Consider the following 19,295-nt stretch of genomic DNA (forward strand, 5'->3'; position numbering starts at 1 on the left):
GTTTTGATGCTTTTGTTTGAGGTGCCAGGTGGCGCCGAGCGGGACCGGCAGGTTTACAGCGGTGGTTCTGTCGGGACGTCGTCGGGCTGCTTTCCGTGTAAAGAGTCGCTCCTCCTGCAAGTCTGTCTGAAACAAAGAAGTCGCCGGGTGACAGTTCATTGGAAGCCTCCCAGTCACCGTATGGCGCTTTGTAATCACCGCAGAAGAACAGACCAGCAGAGGAAGTCCATAACTCATCCGCACAAACAAACCCTGATGTCGGTAAATGAGGCCGAACTCACAACCCTTGGAAGGGTGAGACTTGGCTTCTTGTGGTTTCGGCTTGATGAAGGCAAACAATGCAGCTGTACGCTGACGGGAGGGGGCGGGGCCTCTGGGGGAAAGTGGCAGGAATGTCGGCCCGAGTCAGACGTGGCAGCCGGGAAGCTTCCCATCGACGCTCCGGAGAGGTCGAACGTCTTGATTCATTTGTCCTGCGATCAATCTTATTGGTCGGATGCCATTACCGCTGCTCGGTGTTCGTGCAATCAACCGGCATTACAACGGTTTGGGATGGTTGAAAGCTGAGGGACGTGATTTTAGATCATTGAAGGACTTCAGCAAGCTGTTAATCACAAAGTACAATCTGCTGGTAGGTATAGAAGTTACATTCAAGTGACTTAATCTGCACTGTTTACATGAGACATAAACCTTTTAAAAACTATCCACTGACTCACTCCGAGCATGCCGCCAGCGCCTGGGTGGCCGGAGTCACGGCTCAGATGAATCCTTATGCTGGGTGTTGTGTTGCGTGGCCGGACCTTTTGTGTTTTTGGGTCTAAACTTATCAGCGTTCGGTTTGAGGCGGCTGCCAGAAGAAGAGACCTCACAACGTCTGAGGAAGTCAGGAGTTGGGATGAGAAGCCCGGTCAAGGCCGGCGTCCGTGACAGCTGGCTTGCCGCGCGGGCCTAAAACAATACACAAGGCGTCCCTCCTGACGGCCATCGGTACACACTCGCGCCCGTCACGGCACGGGGGGAAGAACGCACGCTCGCCCTGACAACTCCAGACAGCGAAAAATAAACGGACCAGACGGAAAAAGAAGATGCGTAATGAACACCAGCGGGCCGGGAGAGAAGGAAAAGCCATCTGCTTCTCCGTGTCGACGTGCCCGGGTGTCGCGGCGTCGCCTCTTTCTCACCCAAAAGGCCCTTCTGTGTGTGTGTGTGTGTGTGTGTGTGTGTGTGTGTCGTTGGAGAGTTAACGTCAGGACCGTGAAAGCACCGGGTCATTAAAATACCTTTGAGAATATGGGATGCTTATCAAATAATGCGAACCACATTGCTCCGCTTCTGACCGGGGCGTGGACGGGTCGGGTGGATATCTCCACCTTTTCCAAGAGCTCTTTGAAGTCGGAGGTATTGGAACGAGCGTCTGGGAAAGTGGAAAACGTTACGCACAAGTTCGGCACAGTGCGGCCGTCTGTGCGGGTCGTGACCCGGCGGCGTCTCGTGTGTCTTGTCTCCGCGCCACATTTAAAAATAAAAAATAAAAAAGCAATGGTGTGAAGTCGACTGATGTGCTCCATGTTCCTGTGAGAGAAACAGATGGAGACGCATTTTGCAGCGCCGAATCTTCTGCATTTGACGTCCTCTTCTGTCGGTTTCAGGTGGTGATTATTCCCCGTACCGCTGAAATCACTGACCTTAAAGAACAGCAGTGGATGTAATGGAAAAAGGATAAAAAGGGAGGGATATAAAAGTGATTCTTATGTGTAATAGAGTTCATAATTCATGTTATTACAGTTTTTTTCTAGATAGTTCATCTTGTTGTTAGAGATTTCCATCATGTGCTTTATATTATTGTTGAGATTACATAATAAATTATGTCAAAAGAGGGATTGATAATATAAATCTAAAATTTCTGTACATGCTTTTCAAATAAATAACACACCTAGTTAGTCATAACTGATATGGCCTATTGTATTTTACTGATATAGCTCATCTTGTTGTTAGAGATTTCCGTCATGACGCTCAGAGAGATGAGGATTTTCCATCTTGGCCTTTAATAAAAAAAATATTTTCCAGTCTTCAAACGTCCGACTGATTTAACAAGAGGAGTCTGGAACTTTCTATCACTGGGAAATCCAGAAAGTACGTATACAAAAAGGTGGTTTTCACATAAAATTCTCCCACTCGACGTCCCTGCGCCGCACGTCAGTGACTTTGACGCCGGTTCGGTTTGACTCCTGCTCCTCTCTGGATGCATTTCAGTCAGGTATTGAGTAAACAGGTCCGGCCTGTCTTTGACATTCCCGGCGTCTCCGTCCCTGGACTTCCTCGCGCTCCTCCGCTCCGGGCCGAGCCGGATCCCCCCGTGGGGCTCGTCTGCAGTAGGAAATTATTTTTCATTGCCCCTAAAAACACGACGACTCTCTCTCTCTCTCGCCAGTTTGGCGGCGAGCCCCTGGTGCTCGTCTCCGGGCCGTACGGCCCCGAGAGCTGCGACGTCAGGCCTTCGGGGGGGAAGCAGGTCACCGGCGGGGCGGCGGGGCGGCGGGGCGGCGGCGGTGGGGCGGCGGCGGCGCTCCTCCACCCGCGGCCACGTTGTGTTTTATCTAACGAGCACTTCAGCAAGTGCTTCTGGAAAAACAGAAGGAGCGTCCAATTCATCTTCATCGGGGCTGCTGCAGGAAATCTGGTCAAGTTTGATTCTGCTGCGTCTCAAGCGGGAGACTTTGTGGTTTTATTGTCAAACAAGAGTTTCATGTTGTGTTATTAAACTGTGTGTTTCCAGTGGTTAGCTGTTGGGACCAAAAACTACTTCAAATACTCTCTAGTGACTGAAAATGGATGTTCTGTTGTTGTGGTTTCCATCATGAGCCGCACACAACGTTGACCAAAAAGGTTGTTTTTGGCCGTTCTTACTGACTTCTTATTGGTGATTTAATCCAATAATAAGGAGGTTTGGGTTTCCGCTCTTATTTAAGTCGTGACTTTTGCTTCGAGAATGTGACGACTCATCGGATCGGCTCGGCGGCGCCGGCGCTGCAGGTGACTCAGCAGGAAATCCACCGAGTTTATTGATCACAGCGGCTTTCCAAAATGGTTGCTAATTCCCAGGAGACACTCAGACTCCTCCCACAAAACAGAAGCTCAGAGACAAATGAAGGGAGGGGGAGAGAAGGAGACAAGGAGACAAGGAGACAAGGGGCCGAGTGGAGCGTCTGTCATCAGCGTGGTTGTTATCAACACGTTGTCATCGAGGTCCAACGGTTCAGATCCTCAGACGTAAAGAAAACGTTATATCGTGGCCAGCTGATGGAAATTATGTTTTAACCCTCATCCTAATAAAATACCACAGACAAGAATACACCAATAAAACCACATTAAGTATTTCTTATTGGTTATCAAACATTAGTTATGTAACTAAAGAAAAAACAAGTAAAGTACATTTTTACTTCCTGTGTAAAATGAAATCAAATTGCTTTATATTCAACAGCAATAAAAAAGCAACAACGATATTTTATATTATTACAACATACACTGGTGTTAAAATCATTATTCAAAAAGCACTAAAACAGAAAAACAATCTTTCCGTTCTGAAGCTAAGCTAACTGTAGCTTCTTGATGAACAACTTTAATTACCGTTTATTACCCAAAATATTAAAAGTATTCCTTTTGATATTTTAAAAAGAATAGTATCATCAAAATCAACGAGATGAAGAGCAAATACACACAAAGAAACTGTAGTTTATATCATTTATTGTCCCTTTAACTGTCTTTCTTTGACTTCCCTTCACTTTGTATTTTAATTGTGCTTTTATGTATTTTATTCTATTTAATGTCCTTCATGTCTGGCTGATTCTCTCTCTCTCTCTCTCTCTCTCTCTCTCTCTCTCTCTCTCTCTCTCTCTCTCTCTCTCTCTCTCTCTCTCTCTCTCTTCTCTCTCTCTCTCTCTCTCTCTCTCTCTCTCCCTCTCTTTGTTTCCCTTTCTATTTCTATTTTTTCCTCCTCTCTCCTTTTCCTCGTCCAACTGTGGCACATGAAATACAATGAATCATTGATACTCATTTTTCTCTCATGGATGCATTTTCCAGCTCCTGGGAATCTAATTTCCTGTTTCTGCTCCTGTCAAGTGATTGGTGTTTATGTTTAGCAATCTGTTTCATATAAAACCTTTTTTTGTTTTTCGCTCTTTAGTCCTTCTCTCCACAGCCCCACCACTTCCTCTCTGTCTTTTTTTCTTCTTCTTTTCTTCAGTTTCGCTCGCTATCGTCGATATGAAACGTTCCAAGATCAGGCCGGCTGGAGGATACGGGCTTTTTAGCCGCTGGCAGCAGATGAACCGGACCGACGGCAACACCTACAACAAGAGCCTTTCAGTCCAATCCCCGCGTCCATGTCGAGGAGGGGGTGCGTGAGATGGAGGTGGGGTTGTTGCAAATGGAAAAAGCGCATTACCCTCGCATGAAGTCAACCTCTTTTTACACTCCTCACGCTGGAAGATTGAGCGCTTGATGAGCTGTTGTTAATTAAGAGGTCCGAAGAAGAAAAAAAAATCCCCGCTCGGTGCCATTCGTCCCCATTTGATGTTGGATGGAGTGATGGTGTGCAAACATTGATGCACAAAGGAGGAATCTGCTTTGTAAAAACACATCAGAAATGCATTTAACGAGGCACAGAGGAGGACCATCCCCAGCTCATGATGTGCTAGTTCCTCTCTTCTTTCTCGCCGTGTAAAATTAGAGCATCGTGCCACAAGCGCTGTGATGTGAGAGGTCACGTATGCTCACACCGCCGCCATGAGAGACTTCCCTCTCTCTTGGAGGCTCGCTGTGGATCGAGACACAGGCCCGACCTCCGCGGGGAACTGGACCATAATCCAATTAACCCTCGACGTGGGCAACATGGTCTTTACTTTGTTCATCGGGGAGGATGTACTGAGAGCATGTTGCTCCTTTGCAGTAACGCAACGCTTCACATGTCTGCAGCTCACACCTGGAAGCTTCCTCAGCGCTGTCGGGCAAGAGGTCAACATCTTGTCAAATGCACTCGTTTGCTTGCATGGTGCAGACGCTACAGCGGACAGACAGTTAGCTTAGCATACAGGCTGCATACAGGGGTGAACAGTTGTGTCCAAAGACAACAAAATCCATCTGCTAGCACTTTTAACGCTAGCTAATTAACATCAAGTGAATTAACATCTGCTGTTTGTTGATATTTATCATACAGACATTAATATTGAATCCTTATCTAACGCCTAAAAGGTTAATTAGTGTATTTCCCAAAATGTCAAACTATTTCTTTGAATATTTAGAGGGACAGTTCACCCCAAAACCAACTTCCATGTACTATTGTTCAATCTGCATTATTAGTTTTGGAGATATCAGCCAGAGAGAAGTCGGCCTTCTCTCCTAATAATGGGCTTTCATGTCATGAAGTCACCATAATCAAATCTTATCTGGAGTAACTGGGTCATGATTTCTGTAAAGAGACATTGCTGTGGAGTTTTTCAAACGTATTTATTTTGGTGCTTTGAGCACAAGCCAAGTGCTAAGCGGTGTCATTACAGAGGAGTGAAGGCAGACATCTCCAAAACCAGCAACGCACAACAAAACCATCTCGATTTTTTTTTTTAAAAGCAGTATACACTTTTTATGTTCAGAACTGCATTTTAAAACAGCGTCCAAATATCAAAGCTTCATTTTTTGGTGCGTTTAGAGAATAAACAAGAGTCTTTAGGTGCATGAGATCACGGTGTGCCAGCCAGGAATGCAGCCCTCACGTCTGCAAAGGGATCAGAACATTTGCAGAGTTTCCATCGCTGTTTTCTTTGACTTTGCAATGAAAAAACTGCTTCAGGGCTCATTGGTAATGCGTGTTGTCTGATGGTGTAATTTGGTGCAGGCAGTGCCCCCCCTTACCCAAAAAAAAACCCTCGCTGCAACTGTCAACTAGCAAATCAGCCTCTCACGGAAAGCAGACGTTTAATTGTTCTCAGATGCCGGAGCGTTTGGTGTGAGCCGTAATGTGTGACTCTGCTTTGTTCTAGACGATTCATTCAGAGCCGTTGATTAAGAACGCTCCAGGTCCTCTGAAGGGTTTTAAAAGAGCAGATGAGGCCGAAGCAACGTCGTCTCAGGAAAGAATGATTGTGCATTGTTTGAACCCGTCAACAGTAAATACTGCAGATGAATTAGCTTCAGTCTCTGAAAGTCATTTTCACTCATCTTCCGTCTGTTTGGGATCAAACAAACCGTAGACTTGGGAAATGAATGCAGAAGAGCTGCAGGATGGTGACACACAGTTTGTGCCTTTTTTTGTATTCTTCTTTTAATTTGTACCTTAAGTTTTAAGTTATTGTAATTATGTGTGGAAGGAGGACCTAGCTTGTAGTGAGTATAGTATTAACTGTTCATATGACAAATATATACTGTCATATAATACAAATATACTGTATCTTTTATATCTTAAGTGTGTTTTGAACACCTTCACATCAGCAGTTAATAAGATCACCGGTGACTAAACAGCTGATTGAGTGATGATTTCCAAATGAAACTGTTGTTCGGTGTTTTATAAAATAACACTTATTTTCTCAGTCGTGTTTCCATCCACCATCTTTAGATGTAAACATGTTCTTCATGCGCCGCGTGTCACATTACAGGCGACTGACGGCCGCGTGAGCTCGAGCTGAAAGCAAGACTTTCATAGGAATCGGAGGAAAATCCGTCACAATCTTTATGTCTTCCGCTGCAACATGAAACTCTCTCCGGCCTCGAGTCGCTCCAGCATTTGGTGGATGATTCAAAAACTCAGTCAATCATTTCTTGATGGTTCCCCAGACACTTTCTAGTTTCATCTTCGAACCCGAGCGCTGTGATCGAGCCGCTGCCGACCCGTTTCCATCCCCAGGGCTCCTCGCTGCAGTTGTGTTTCCTCCCCAGTACGCAGGTTGGGATGGATGGTGCCAATAACTTACAGGAAAATAATAGAGCCGTTATGATTCTTTCAGATGGGACCTGTTTGGAAAAATGTCTCTATATGTTTAACAGCCTAACCTTCCTCCATTAGGCACCCACTCGCTTTCCTTTATCTCATTGGCAAGAGCTGGATTTCCTCCTTTTTGGGATGTTTTTGTCATACGCCAGTTGATTCACGAATAATTAACTCAGGAGACGATGCAGCGAAGGGTTTGGGTTCTAGTGGAGTGAATGCCAGTCGCCCCCTGATGGCCATTAGGAAGAATGCAGGTTTCAGGCCCTTCAGCAACTTTTCAGGCGTTGCCTCCGGGCTGAAACCAAGAATTGAATTTCTTGAACAACGTTGGTCACAATTTAATGGCAGATGGAGGAAATACAGAATGTTTGATCTTCTAAAAAAACTCTCATTCACTTGCCAAGAGTGAGATGAGGAGATCGATGCCGCTCTCATATCTGTGTGGTGAATACAACCAGCAGCCAGCGACCTCATGGCTATGACAAGACTCCAGGAAGACAAGAACTACTCCCTAATATAATGCCCCAAATATATACTTATTTATTCATATATCCATCCATCCATCTATCAGGGATAAATGGAAACAGCAAAGGCTCTCGTCACGATCCCCTTTCAGTCCATCTGTCACCAGAGGGAACGCATTCATGCTGTCAGAAGAAAAGAGATAGTTGGATTATCAGATAATCATCCGGTTAACTATCGAGTGACATGAGAGATGCTCCCTGTTTGTTTTGTCCCTCTCGTCTCTGAGCCTCTCACATCATATATTCATAGGCTCCGCCCCCTCTCTTCTTTCATCAGCTTGCTGTGGACCGACATGAGTGTGCACGTCCTCAGTGACGCTCGAACCTTGCGAAGAAGGATAAAAAGGCTTCTTTCACTTTTTCCTCGATGGGGAAACTTGCAGCACCTGAACAACAAGCGGAGGACAAAGAGAGAAGAAGACAACTGCTGCACAACAGAGCCAGCAGCTGGTGTCCAGCGTTATGTCTCTGACCTGACCTGAGACGCCCTGCTGCCTGTTAAGACCATCTCCTGAGTGTCAGGATGTGTGTGTGTGTGTGTGTGTGTGTGTGTCCATGGACCTGTCAGTGTTTTGTTCCAAGCAAGTGGAGCAGCAGGAGGAGCATATCCACATCTGGTTTCATCAGGAGTGTCTCCATGAATGATATGATAACTAATGAAACGTTGCTCCTCATTCTTGTGCGTTTTCCTACGAGCAGCAAAAACTGTCAATTTGTTGCGTCAACACAATCTTCACAAAACAAACTTCCGTCTGTTGTTGAGATTGTAAGATGTAACGTGTGTCGCTGACCATGAACCTTGTGTCTGACTCGCTGCAGTTTCAAACTTTAACAATAAAAAACACAACGTGGCACATCGGCCTCCCGTCTGCTCTGCGTGGGCTTTTATCTTTATTCTCCCTCCTTCATGTTCACCTGGATACCATGCAGCATCATTTTGGGGACGATCTTTGCGTCACAGCACATTCATCCTTCGATGATGTCATCGGGGTTATCTCAGCTTTGGCTCGAGATTCAAAACCTGTGACAAAAAAAAGTCCTCGTTCAAACTTCCTTGGAAGATGTGAGACGAGGCAGGCAGGTTGTAATTAAAGATGTTATCACGTTACATTACAGGAAATGTAGGATCCGGGGTTTCCGAGTAATGACACTCACTGAGGGCTAAAGGTCAGCAGGTTTCATTGTGTGTTTATTGTGGGTTTGGGTTGAATGAAGTATGTTTTGTTAGTGAGGTACGTACATTATGTAACTAACATCAATTAAACTTAATTATTGTTGACCTTTGGTTTCTCAGGACGGGAACAGAAGTCTCTGATAAAATCCCTCTTGTGGACTTTGTGGCTCTTCATACTTTGTCACCTGACTTCCTGGCTGTCGATGACGCGGTTATACGAGTCAAAGTGCGTCACTTCTCATCGGTATGAGCAGGGAATGAGAACAGCCTGGGATATTTCAACCTCTGCTGCTTCTACTTTCTCTTTTTTTAAAATCTTTAGCAGTTTCTGACAGAAGGAAACATCCCATCTTTTAAGAAAAGGAAGGTGCCGGTACTGCTGCACGCCCGTGGAGTTGAACTATAAGTCCTCCTGAACTTCTCCTGTCTCCAGTGTGTGTTGCTGTCATGGAAAATAACTTTTCTTTTCTGAGGGAACCAATAGAAACTGCCATAGAATTGAGGGTTGAGTGAGTTTCATTGTCCTTGAGCAGGAAATATGATGTTTATAATTCCAATTGAAGGAAACAAATGTTCTTTTTTGACGAGGACCTCCATCTTTTGCAGCGGGCCGATTTCTTTTCGGGGGAATCGTATTGACATCTGGTCCTCTGCAGGTGTCGCCGCTGATGATTTCAGTCCACACATTCCTACATATCAGTGCTCTCACGTCGGCTCCGACACACCGAAAGTCTCCCAACGAATGCACCGATTGGGATTAATGCACAGAAGCGTAACGATGTGTTGTGCACACATATATAATGTCACATTATCTAAATACCACCTGCTGTCATGCACTGCATGCACACACCCGTGGTCCAAAAACTGATGTGTTTTTTAAGCTCAAGCTGGTCCAAAGAGAGGGGTGGTGCTCCTGGAGGGGTGTTTGCATAAGGCCCACTTTACGACCATGATGCTTTTTCCAGACCAGACCGAGGCCTGACATGCAGACAGGAATGGGCTCGGAGCCAGCGAGCTGCTACTTAACTTTTATGGATCAGAATCAGATTCATTCCTTCGGGCAGCCTTCGAGGTACCTGAGTTTGTCTGCGGCGCGCGTCACACAGCATGCGTGTGTTGTCGCCCCCCCTGAAAGATGCCGTTTGGTCACCCCAAGTCCCCAAATGCCTCGCATGCAGCAGAGATTTGCATGCAATCAGTGGAGGCATTTCCTGCATGCTTTTCCCTTCAGCTGACATGGCGAGCCCTTTGAAGCTGCATGGCACACACCGCTCCCTGCATTACAGCGATGCTGAATGTGGCCTGTAGCTTTAATGAAAGGTAAAAAGGCCCCGAGGCTATCCCAACCCTGATCTGTGGTCAAGGGTAACTTGTGCTCTGAGCTATCGCTTCAATGTGCCGTGACATCCCTAATGGCTCGGTCCTCAGCGTGCGGATCAAAGAGCTGTTTGTGGCCGGCGGTGGAGATTACACCGCTGGGCCGCCATGCCGCTCTCTCGCGTAGCGGCCGAGGCAGATCCCAGAGGCTTTCAGAAGCGAGATGTGTATCGGCCGTGTGGCCAAACAAACAAGACGTGCGTCACTGAACAAGAACCCTGAAATGTTAGTCTGCCTTTCTGCCGTCGGCTGGTAGACCGTGCCATGTCTTTCACTGTGAACTTTAAGGCCGTGTTCTGACTCAGGATACCACAGGGACGCATTCGTTAGGGTTAGGGATAGGTCAAAAGAGACCGAAGTAAACGTGAGTGTGTGTGTGTGTGTGTGTGAGAGAGAGAGAGGCAGAAATAGGGACAGACATGGTGAAAGTGTTAGAGAGAAAAGAAAGAGGAATGAAAGAGAGAGAGAGAGGTTTGGACTTTATTGTAATGCTCTTTGGCACCGCTTCTGAAGAGAGCTATTAAGCAACACAGCACAGTAATTTGTCGGAAATGACACAAGCGCCGAGTGAGCTATAACACCGCTCACTCTAATCCCCCCGAAATATGTCACTGCTTCAAAATCATAACATTCTGCAGGACATGAAACAGCAGGTGCGGATCGATGCCGACGCGTTGGATTCAGGTCCTTGTTCTCCACACTGCAGTGACGCCCAGGTGGAACCCCGCAGTGCGTCACTGCGAGCACGTGCAGGCCTCTGGACCTGTCCACGAGTCCATGTCTCATCCGGAATCGGGGACAAACAACAACAACAACAACAACAACAAAAAGAGCCAAATATCCGCAGCTCAGTGTTGCGTTCACGGCGCGTTTATCATCCTGTTTGTACTTTTTTTTCTTCTTCTCCTCCTTATTTCTTTATAATTGCCTGAAGGGCGCTATCGGTCCTCTCGGGCCCTTCAGGCCTCTTGAACGGTCGGGAAGACAATGGGAGCGGATCTGAACGTGACAGGCCCGGACCCAACCGAACCAAAGACCGTCAGCTGGGAGAGATGTGGCCGGCAGCCTGCGGGCAGAAGGAGCTGACAGGGACGCGCCTCTCAGCGCAAGCTGTGTGCGGGGGGGGGGGGGGGGGGTGAAGCCGGGCTGTTGTTTGTTCTATCTTGAAATAGCTTTTATAGATCCCTGGATCACGGATGATTCTAATGAGTTAACTGAGCTCATGCGTAATATCACATCATTTTAGGCCAATATCACTGAGTCATCCTCAGGACAGTTATGTACACAACTCTTTAAATAAATACAACACACTTGTCATAACCTATTTGTTCATTTGTATGTTTTCATTGTACATTTGACTATTTTCTATTTTTGAATGATGTCTTTTACTCGTGGCACATTTTGTCAATGTTCTTATGTGTTTGTTGTCACGCACCAATCACCAAGCCGCATTCCTTTATGATTCTGAAAATATACCACGAGGCAAATCCACCACAGTGTGATTAAACCCAGGAGAGAGAGTGTGTATGTGTGTGTGTGTTTGTGTGTGTGTGTCTCCTCCCCCTTAGACAAATAAATCCCCAACAACTATTAGAGGACATCCGGGATTAGAAATGTAAAGAAAGTCTATTTTTGGTGACGCTTTAGTCCAAAACGAGTCATTTTAAACACGTCCTCGTCCCGTGCCCTCAGGTTCTCTCCTCACTGACTCTCAGCCAGAAACAAAGATGTTGGCCGCGATTAAAACGCACACTTTAATCTGGATGTTGTCTTTTCTAATTCCGTCTGTGTGTGTGTGTGTGTGTGTGTGTGTGTGTGTGTGTGTGTGTGTGTGTCGGCCTAATGGGTTAAATGAACTGCGGGATGGAGAAGCGGGTGAGAGCAACACTCCTCCATCCTTTTAGAGAAACAGCAGCAACTTTGATGTGTTTGCTGAAACAAACACTGAGGTCCCCGCTGGGAAATCAAAAAACTGAAGAAGAATGCTAAATTAAAACGTGTCTGTGCGTCATCTTCAAAGACACATTCATATTGGATCCATCACATCTGAAACTAGTTGGTAGGAATAAATTATTCCAGCGCTTAAACGTGGATACAACAGCTCAAGGAAGGAGGACCAAAGAGCCAAGAAATGTGCCTTTTAGTGGGTAAAGTCGTGATAGATATTATCTTTCTTAATACGTAAAACCTCAGTGGTCTCGTTCACGCGCGAAGCTCTATGTTTGGTGACGCCACCAGCTGGTGCAGCCACACACACACACACACACACACACACACACACACACACACACACACACACACACACACACACACATGCACACTTCACCTGTCACGGCATCAGGTGCACGCGCAGCGCGCTGCCTCCTTATAAACAGCTCTTCTGCAGCGGAAGGCTCGTGTTTACTGCAACAAACAAGATCGCCCTTGAAATCCGCGTCCTGGAGGACTTTGTCAAATAAAATCCACGTGTGAGCAAACACGCAAAGCCTTCTTGAGTTGGAGTTGGTCTGAACCTCACAGAAGGAGCGCGTTTATTTGATTAACCCCGCGCGTAATTACAGCGCGCGACAGTCATTCGATCATATTTGCAAATTGGGATTAATGTGTCTGCTCGACTCAAATGATGTGGCAGGAACTGCGGCGATATTGTGTTTTTTTTATTTGACCCCAGTGCGTCCAGACCAGAACAAACCCCGTAAAATATTGTTTTACGTGTAACATGTTGTACAACAAAGAGCGCTCACGTGTTTCTGACAGTCGTGTTTGTTGTCCGCGGAGCTTTGGGAGATAAAACCGTCCCATTCAGGGGCCACCGGGCCTGCGCGGCCTGCTGCGCCATAATGCTCTGCGCAAGCCCTCCAGTGTCTGCTAAAAGCGGAGTGTTTTTTGTCAATATTAGCGGGACTACTTGAGGGGAAGTTTATAATTGGACACGTGTTTTCCCCGCTTTTTTTTGTCGTTTGGAGATCAACTGATTCCATTGTAATTGGTTTTTAAAGCAATGAGCGATCCACAAGGAGGGGTAAAGTGTTCTTAAGAGCTCCCTTTCAGCCTTTAGAAATGGCCCGAGCAACCCGCAGAGCAACACGGAGGCCCTGGAAGTATTTAATCCAGGAGATGTGCCGCACAGCAGCAGAGGCTCGGGCGCACGCAGGTAGAGAGTCACCACGCTGTTATTAAGGGACGCACGCCATCAGACACCAAGAAACGGGACTCTTTTATACAATATCAAATATGGAGGATATGCTTTTTGACTTCGACCAGGATGGCACGAAAGATTTCGCGTTTTGGGGACAAATGGACCAAAACATCCAGTTCCAGACGCAGCTGGACAACTTCCTGCTGGACTACACCGCCGCGGCCGCCGGGCAGCTCTCGCCCTGGTCCTCTCTGGGGAGTCAGTCCATGTTCCCGGACGCGCAGCTGACCTTCACCGACCTCGACGTGCAGTCTCCGGGGGCGGACGCGTGCACGGAGGGGGAAGGCTCGTCCATGGACGACCCCCTGGAGGTGGAGCAGCACAGGGCGCAGCAGCAGCGGCTGCTGACCCACCAGCCGCACAAGGTGCAGCGACACGCCGCCAACATCCGGGAGAGGAAGAGGATGCTGAGCATCAACTCCGCCTTCGAGGAGCTGCGCTGCCACGTGCCCACGTTCCCCTACGAGAAGCGGCTGTCGAAGATCGACACCCTGCGGCTGGCCATCGCGTACATCGCCCTGCTGAGAGAGATCCTCATGTCGGGATGCGACCCCAAGTCCTACGTGGACGAGTGCATGAAGAATGGCTACAAAAACCACACCAACGCCATCTGGAACACAAGCGGTGAGCCCACAGACACACTGATGACGTCATGACCGAGCTGCAGGTGTTGAGCCTCATTGCAGGAACAATTATGAACTTTTATCAATTATCAGAGATGTAATACACAGCACTGTGCCACCAGCGTCTGGTTTGATATGGAATATATGTAAAATAAAATAAAATAATCCTTTATTAGTCCCTCAGTGGGGAAATTACAGGATCACAGCAGCACTGCTCAAGTAAATAAAGATTTTAAAAAAATCAAGTAATATAAATGAACAGTAGAACAGTAATACAACTTAATTAAAAAGTAAACAGTAAGAAGAATATTAAATATTCAGATGGACTAAAAAAATGTGTATAAAAATTCAGTTTACACTTACATTGTATTGAATATGTATTAAATAACTATTTTTAAAGGATATTTTAATGGATGCTCCTTTTAAATATTTTTAAGTAAAGGAGGTAGGTGAGATTTAAATATATTCAATATAAGCATCCATTAAAAAAATCCTGCAACCTCTGCATCAGTCTTAACTCCAACAGGTTATTTATTTATGAATTAATTATTCTGAGTGAAATATATATTTTCATCCATGAATATAAATCACGTTGGAAACACTAAAATATAAAACCCCTGATCATAAATGAGTCAATCCATTAATTTTAAGCTAATTACCCAAATAAATAAATATGCCATGAACTGGTTGGACACGCCCACATTTACAAACACAACGTAAAGCAACACCTTTAGTCTGCGTCTTTGTTCTAAAACTTTAACAGTGAATTCAAATCAAATGGTTTTCAGTCAACACACACACACACACACACACACACACTCAGTTCCACACCCACGCGCCTCCTTTGAGCAGCTCGTGTGTGTTTGCTGCACACCTTCACCCCCGTGGCGCGCTCCTCTCGTGCGTTTCTCATCCAAAATGAAGCCTCGCTTCACCGACACACAATCACCTGTATTCCTAAAGCCTCCGTGCACTTCACTAAATCTGTGGGAATCGGCTCTGAAGCCTCTTCACGGTGCTTTTCAGCAGTAAGTGTAACCCCCTCCTCCTCCTCCAGACCCACAGGACTTGTTAAACAGTCATTAAAATGTATCTAAACTTATGTGTTTGTCCTGCTTTTGTCTCCCTCTGCCCCCGCGCTCCCCTTTCAGACCTGACAGCCCGCCTCTCTTGGATAAAGTGGGATTAACGGAGGAGCACGAGGGGGACCCCGAGCGTGGAGATGGCAGCGGGGAGGAGGAGGAGGTCCAGGTTTGTTTCCTCCCTCTTCTCCCTCTTCTCCCTCTCTCTCTCTCTCGCTCTCTCTCTCTCCATGTCAAAGCGCGACAGAGCCGACCGGTCGACATCTGCAGACTTCTCATCGGGTCACACACCTCGGGGGCTTTTTCTCACCCTCGCCCCGCCCGCCGCTCCGTTCCTCCCGCGGCTTTTAATATTCAAATTTATTGTTGACTGGTAATTGAGAGCCATTGTTTCTGCGGCTGCGGAGGGGAAAGAGGGGATGGCATTGTCGGCCCAAATGGATGGCACTTGTCCCGGAGAGATGGATGGGATGGGGGGCACAGTGGCACGAGACTGAATGGACTTTCTAAAGGGCTCATACTTCTGCATGTAGCGCTCAAGTGTTTTCTGGACTCCCGCTCATTAATGTGTTAAAAAAGAGCCTTGATCGTGTAAATGAGACAATGGGCGTGAGAAGCAGAGCAGTGCAATGTGTTTTAGCATGTCAGCTGCTGTTTCCAAACATGCATAGTGTCCCGTTTGTCCCAAACATCGCCTGTTGTAGTATTTATTTATCTATTTATTTATGACAAAATGCCTGTTCTACCTTTCTTGGACGTGTATTCCAACAAACTGTATTTATTGTTCTGTAACGCAGACGAGACGGCTGCTATTATTTTGACTTACTGTGCATGTGAACGTGTCGTTTTCCTTCAACGCATCGCCACAGAAAAGCCTCTCTGTGACAGCTTCATGTGTTTGTTAACAACGATCTCCACTCAGGATCATAAAAAGACTCTTTTCTCCACCTTCTCCAGTTCATTTGTGCTCGATTCCTGCGGGTTTCCGTCTTGAGTCAAGCACATCTACACATCACCTCTCTGTGGCCCTGATTTCTTTCCGGGTTGCTCTTATTGATGACTCAAAGGCACACCAGTACGTTTAACCAAACACCCCATAAATGCAGTCGACACTCCAGGACGGTGAGTCCAGATGGAGCGCTCGGCTCGGCTCATGACCCGGATCACTGAGGAATGTCGCAGGTGTCGCTTTATTCTCGGCCTTAAACTACTGACAGTGTGACGGATGAACTGCTGGTTCACGCTGAGCCAAACAGGCCTGTTAGTCACCACGACAGGATTTCATGTAGAGGTTAAGAAGTCAATAAAAAACCTTTAACCGGTTCTAATGTGTCTTATAGTTTAATATAACGTGGGGTCATCGGGCCGTCACGATATTATGTTCATGTTGTGCACGAAATAATACAGAAAACCTGAAATGAAATAAAATAGTTAAATCAGTCTCTGCAGCTCTTTTGCTAAATGCTAATGTTAGCATGCGAGACAGAGCTAACATGCCAATTTGCACAAAATGTAGAGGAGACTCATGGGAATGTTAGTTTTGCAGGTTTTTGGCTGTAACGCAAAGTATTGGACACATACCAACATTTGAACAGAGGCCCTGTGTATAGTGAACGCCACGCTTTAAACTCCAATGTACACGACCCGCTACGAGACGCTCAGATAGCGTAGCGGGTCTCTTGTGTGAAACTAAAAGTGAGAAAAGTTAGAAGATAGTTAGAAAAGAAACAGTTGTGAGACGTGGCTGAACTTTTGGTTTTTGGGAGTTTTGCTTCGAACGCAAATCAAGTGGATTCTCAGGGAGGAAATCTGCCTGTGTGTGCGTGTGCATGTTCAAAACACACGTCAGAGAGTCACGGCTCTTACAGGCGACACACTGTCTTCACCTGTTTGATGGTCAATGCACACGAGAGACTAAAGAACAGGTCGCCCTGAAGAAATATGAAATATAATGGAGAGCTGCACCGTGGCAGAGGATTCAGACATTTCAAAGTATTGTGTGTACTTTTAATTAACCCAACGCATTTGATGGAGCCAATCACCAAACTGCAGGTGACCTGAGGGGCCCTCTGACGCTCGGGGCTCACTGGGGCCCCCTAGTGGCCGGCTTCATTTATTTAGGATGCATTTAGGACGCTTTCATAATCAATAGCTTTGAGCTGGAGAGATTTTTTTATCGTTTTAGAGGAGCTGCTGAGGGAAATTATTTCATTACGTGTGAGTATTTGACATGTATGGACTGATTTATTATTCATATTCATTAAAAATACAGTTGAGCATCACTGGCACTCGTCACAGTTTTAGAGATAGCAAAGGAAACAATCATTTCATTTACGCTTTTTAGTACACAACATGAGTAACTGGATTCACTGGGGAAGCTGAGATATTTTTATTTTATGTATTCAAGAAACCAAATAGAGACATTTAGAAAGTCACTGTGAGATCTTGACTCGTAGAAAACAGCTCTGAATACCTTTCAGATGACATTCAGCCCAGTGGAAAACTGCGTTGGCCAGAAAGAGGAAGACTTCCAGTCTGTGGGCCGCATCAGGCTTCTTTTTTTTAGTATTTGTGTTGAGGTAGTTTATTGATTTAGCATCCGGCAGACACAGCGCGGCCGCTCTGCCGCCGGCCGGCCGGCCGGCCGGCCGGCCGGCCGGCAGGTGTGTTTATCGTGTTGTGTAAATGTGGAGTCTGGGCCTTGCACTTGTAAATATAATTAGTGCATCACATCCTGCTGGAACAATGTGAGGGTCTGCTGGAGGAGATGTGGAACAGCCGGTCCAAGGGTCAACTGGAAAACTAGGTTTCAATGTAAAGTGCTCGCGTGAACGATGCTGCATGTCGTCCCCTCGTATTCTTTTCTTGTAGAAAAGAATATAATATGATGTATGGGACCTCATGGATGTCACTCCACTGCAGCGTTTACTGAAGGGATGACAAAGAAGAGGAGAAAGAAAAGGCCGCCAGGCAGCGAGAGGAGGACAAACATCGACTCAGAGTCCACGAGGTGGCGTGAACTTTAGTGTCAACCAGCCGGCTTTACGTGTACGAGTGAGGCCGACGAGGCCGGCTGCTCAGAGCCCCCAACGCTCAACGACGTATAGTTTAAATTCCCAAAACGTCCACGCTCAATACATCCAGAACATCGCTGTGAACTCTGAGCAGAGGGATCGTCTCCGTACTGGTTCATCTGAAACGTATAACACCACACATGTTATTGTAATCAACATATTTATGGATAGCAAGATGTGACAGCGTGAACTCCTGGCAGACACAACCTGCGCTGGCTTCCCTTCTCTTAGAAGTGAGGTCCATGATCTGCTGAGAAAAGGCCTTTTTTTATTGTGGAAATCCAGCCCCAAAGCTGACTCACCCTCTGAAAGAAAATGACAATAAAACAAACAAATGCTGACTCCCTCGTCCAGTCAGCGCCATGTTGACCTGCTGTGTTGGCACTTTAATAGCTGGAGTTAAACAGCTCACCTGTTTTTCTCCTCACAGCTCCTCTTCACAACTCGGCCTCAGAGCTAATAACTCAGATCAGAGTGTGTGAGGGAGAAATGTGCGGCGGCGTCTTTACAAGGCGACCCCGGGGGTCTGCGCTCGCTCTGGGGCCCCCGAACAGTGAAGGGGAAGAGGGGAGGGGGACTCCTCCGATGAGCACTGGAACATTCAATAACATCCTCCTCGGATCGGACCGGCGGCCCTCCTGGCGGCCGGAGGGAAATAAACAGTGTCATCTTTCAGGTGTGAGCAGCGTGAGCCGAGAGATGAAACATGCCCCTCGCGGCGCAGCGCCCTAAATTATTCTGCCAGTTTGGGGGCCACACAGAGAAGAAGATTCATGGCCCCCCGCTGTAGGTTCAGGGGCGAACTAACGGAGGAGGGTGGTGTTGGTGACACAGGTGACATGGAGGGAGCGACACTGGACTGTAAATGCCGCCCTCCTCCCCTCCTCCCTTTGCCTCGTGTTGACACCCCGGTGATCCTCACCCTACTTGTCCCGAGCCAATCAGCAGAACAAACACCCCGACTGTTTGCCCAGCCCCCGCCCCCAAGAAAAACTAGCCCAGTCTAGCCGGGCCACCTGGCCGAAAAACACACCGCTGTGCGAGGCCCGGGCCAGCCGCCCCGCTGGCCTTGGCACCGGGGTCACGAGTGCAGCGCTTAATTGCGCCGCGTTATTTGCGCAGGAGGCCGCCCCGTCGGCACCCGAGTGCACGGCCGCTCTGTGGTTTGTTCTGCAAATTTACCCTGACCCTATCAAACAAGCCCCGCCCCCCCCTCCTCCTCCGACCCCGGGTAAAGTTCAGATTCTGGAAGTAGTATACGTG

The 19,295-nt window shown here is 47.0% G+C and overlaps 1 protein-coding gene across 1 annotated transcript; it reads left to right on the forward strand.

Moving 5' to 3' along the window:
* The first annotated feature begins 12,465 nt into the window (after positions 1 to 12,465).
* Positions 12,466 to 17,240, forward strand: LOC137782998 (pancreas transcription factor 1 subunit alpha). Its single transcript, XM_068572732.1, has 2 exons — positions 12,466 to 13,877; positions 15,028 to 17,240. The coding sequence occupies exons 1-2, from the start codon at positions 13,289 to 13,291 to the stop codon at positions 15,063 to 15,065; spliced, it is 627 nt and encodes a 208-aa protein (XP_068428833.1). The 5' UTR covers positions 12,466 to 13,288; the 3' UTR covers positions 15,066 to 17,240.
* Positions 17,241 to 19,295: the final 2,055 nt, after the last annotated feature.

This window comes from Clinocottus analis, unplaced genomic scaffold (genome assembly GCF_023055335.1).
Source record: "Clinocottus analis isolate CAN_PGR_092001 unplaced genomic scaffold, fCliAna1.0.p SCAF_12, whole genome shotgun sequence".
In the NCBI taxonomy this organism is placed as follows: Eukaryota; Metazoa; Chordata; class Actinopteri; order Perciformes; family Cottidae; genus Clinocottus; species Clinocottus analis.

What these genes read in the sequence shown, in the direction of transcription:
- LOC137782998 (XM_068572732.1), top strand. Translation starts at nt 13,289, where the DNA reads ATGGAGGATATGCTTTTTGACTTCGACCAGGATGGCACGAAAGATTTC. An exon ending in CGCCATCTGGAACACAAGCG is followed by an intron (nt 13,878 to 15,027) that starts GTGAGCCCACAG and finishes CTCCCCTTTCAG; the next exon opens with ACCTGACAGCCCGCCTCTCT.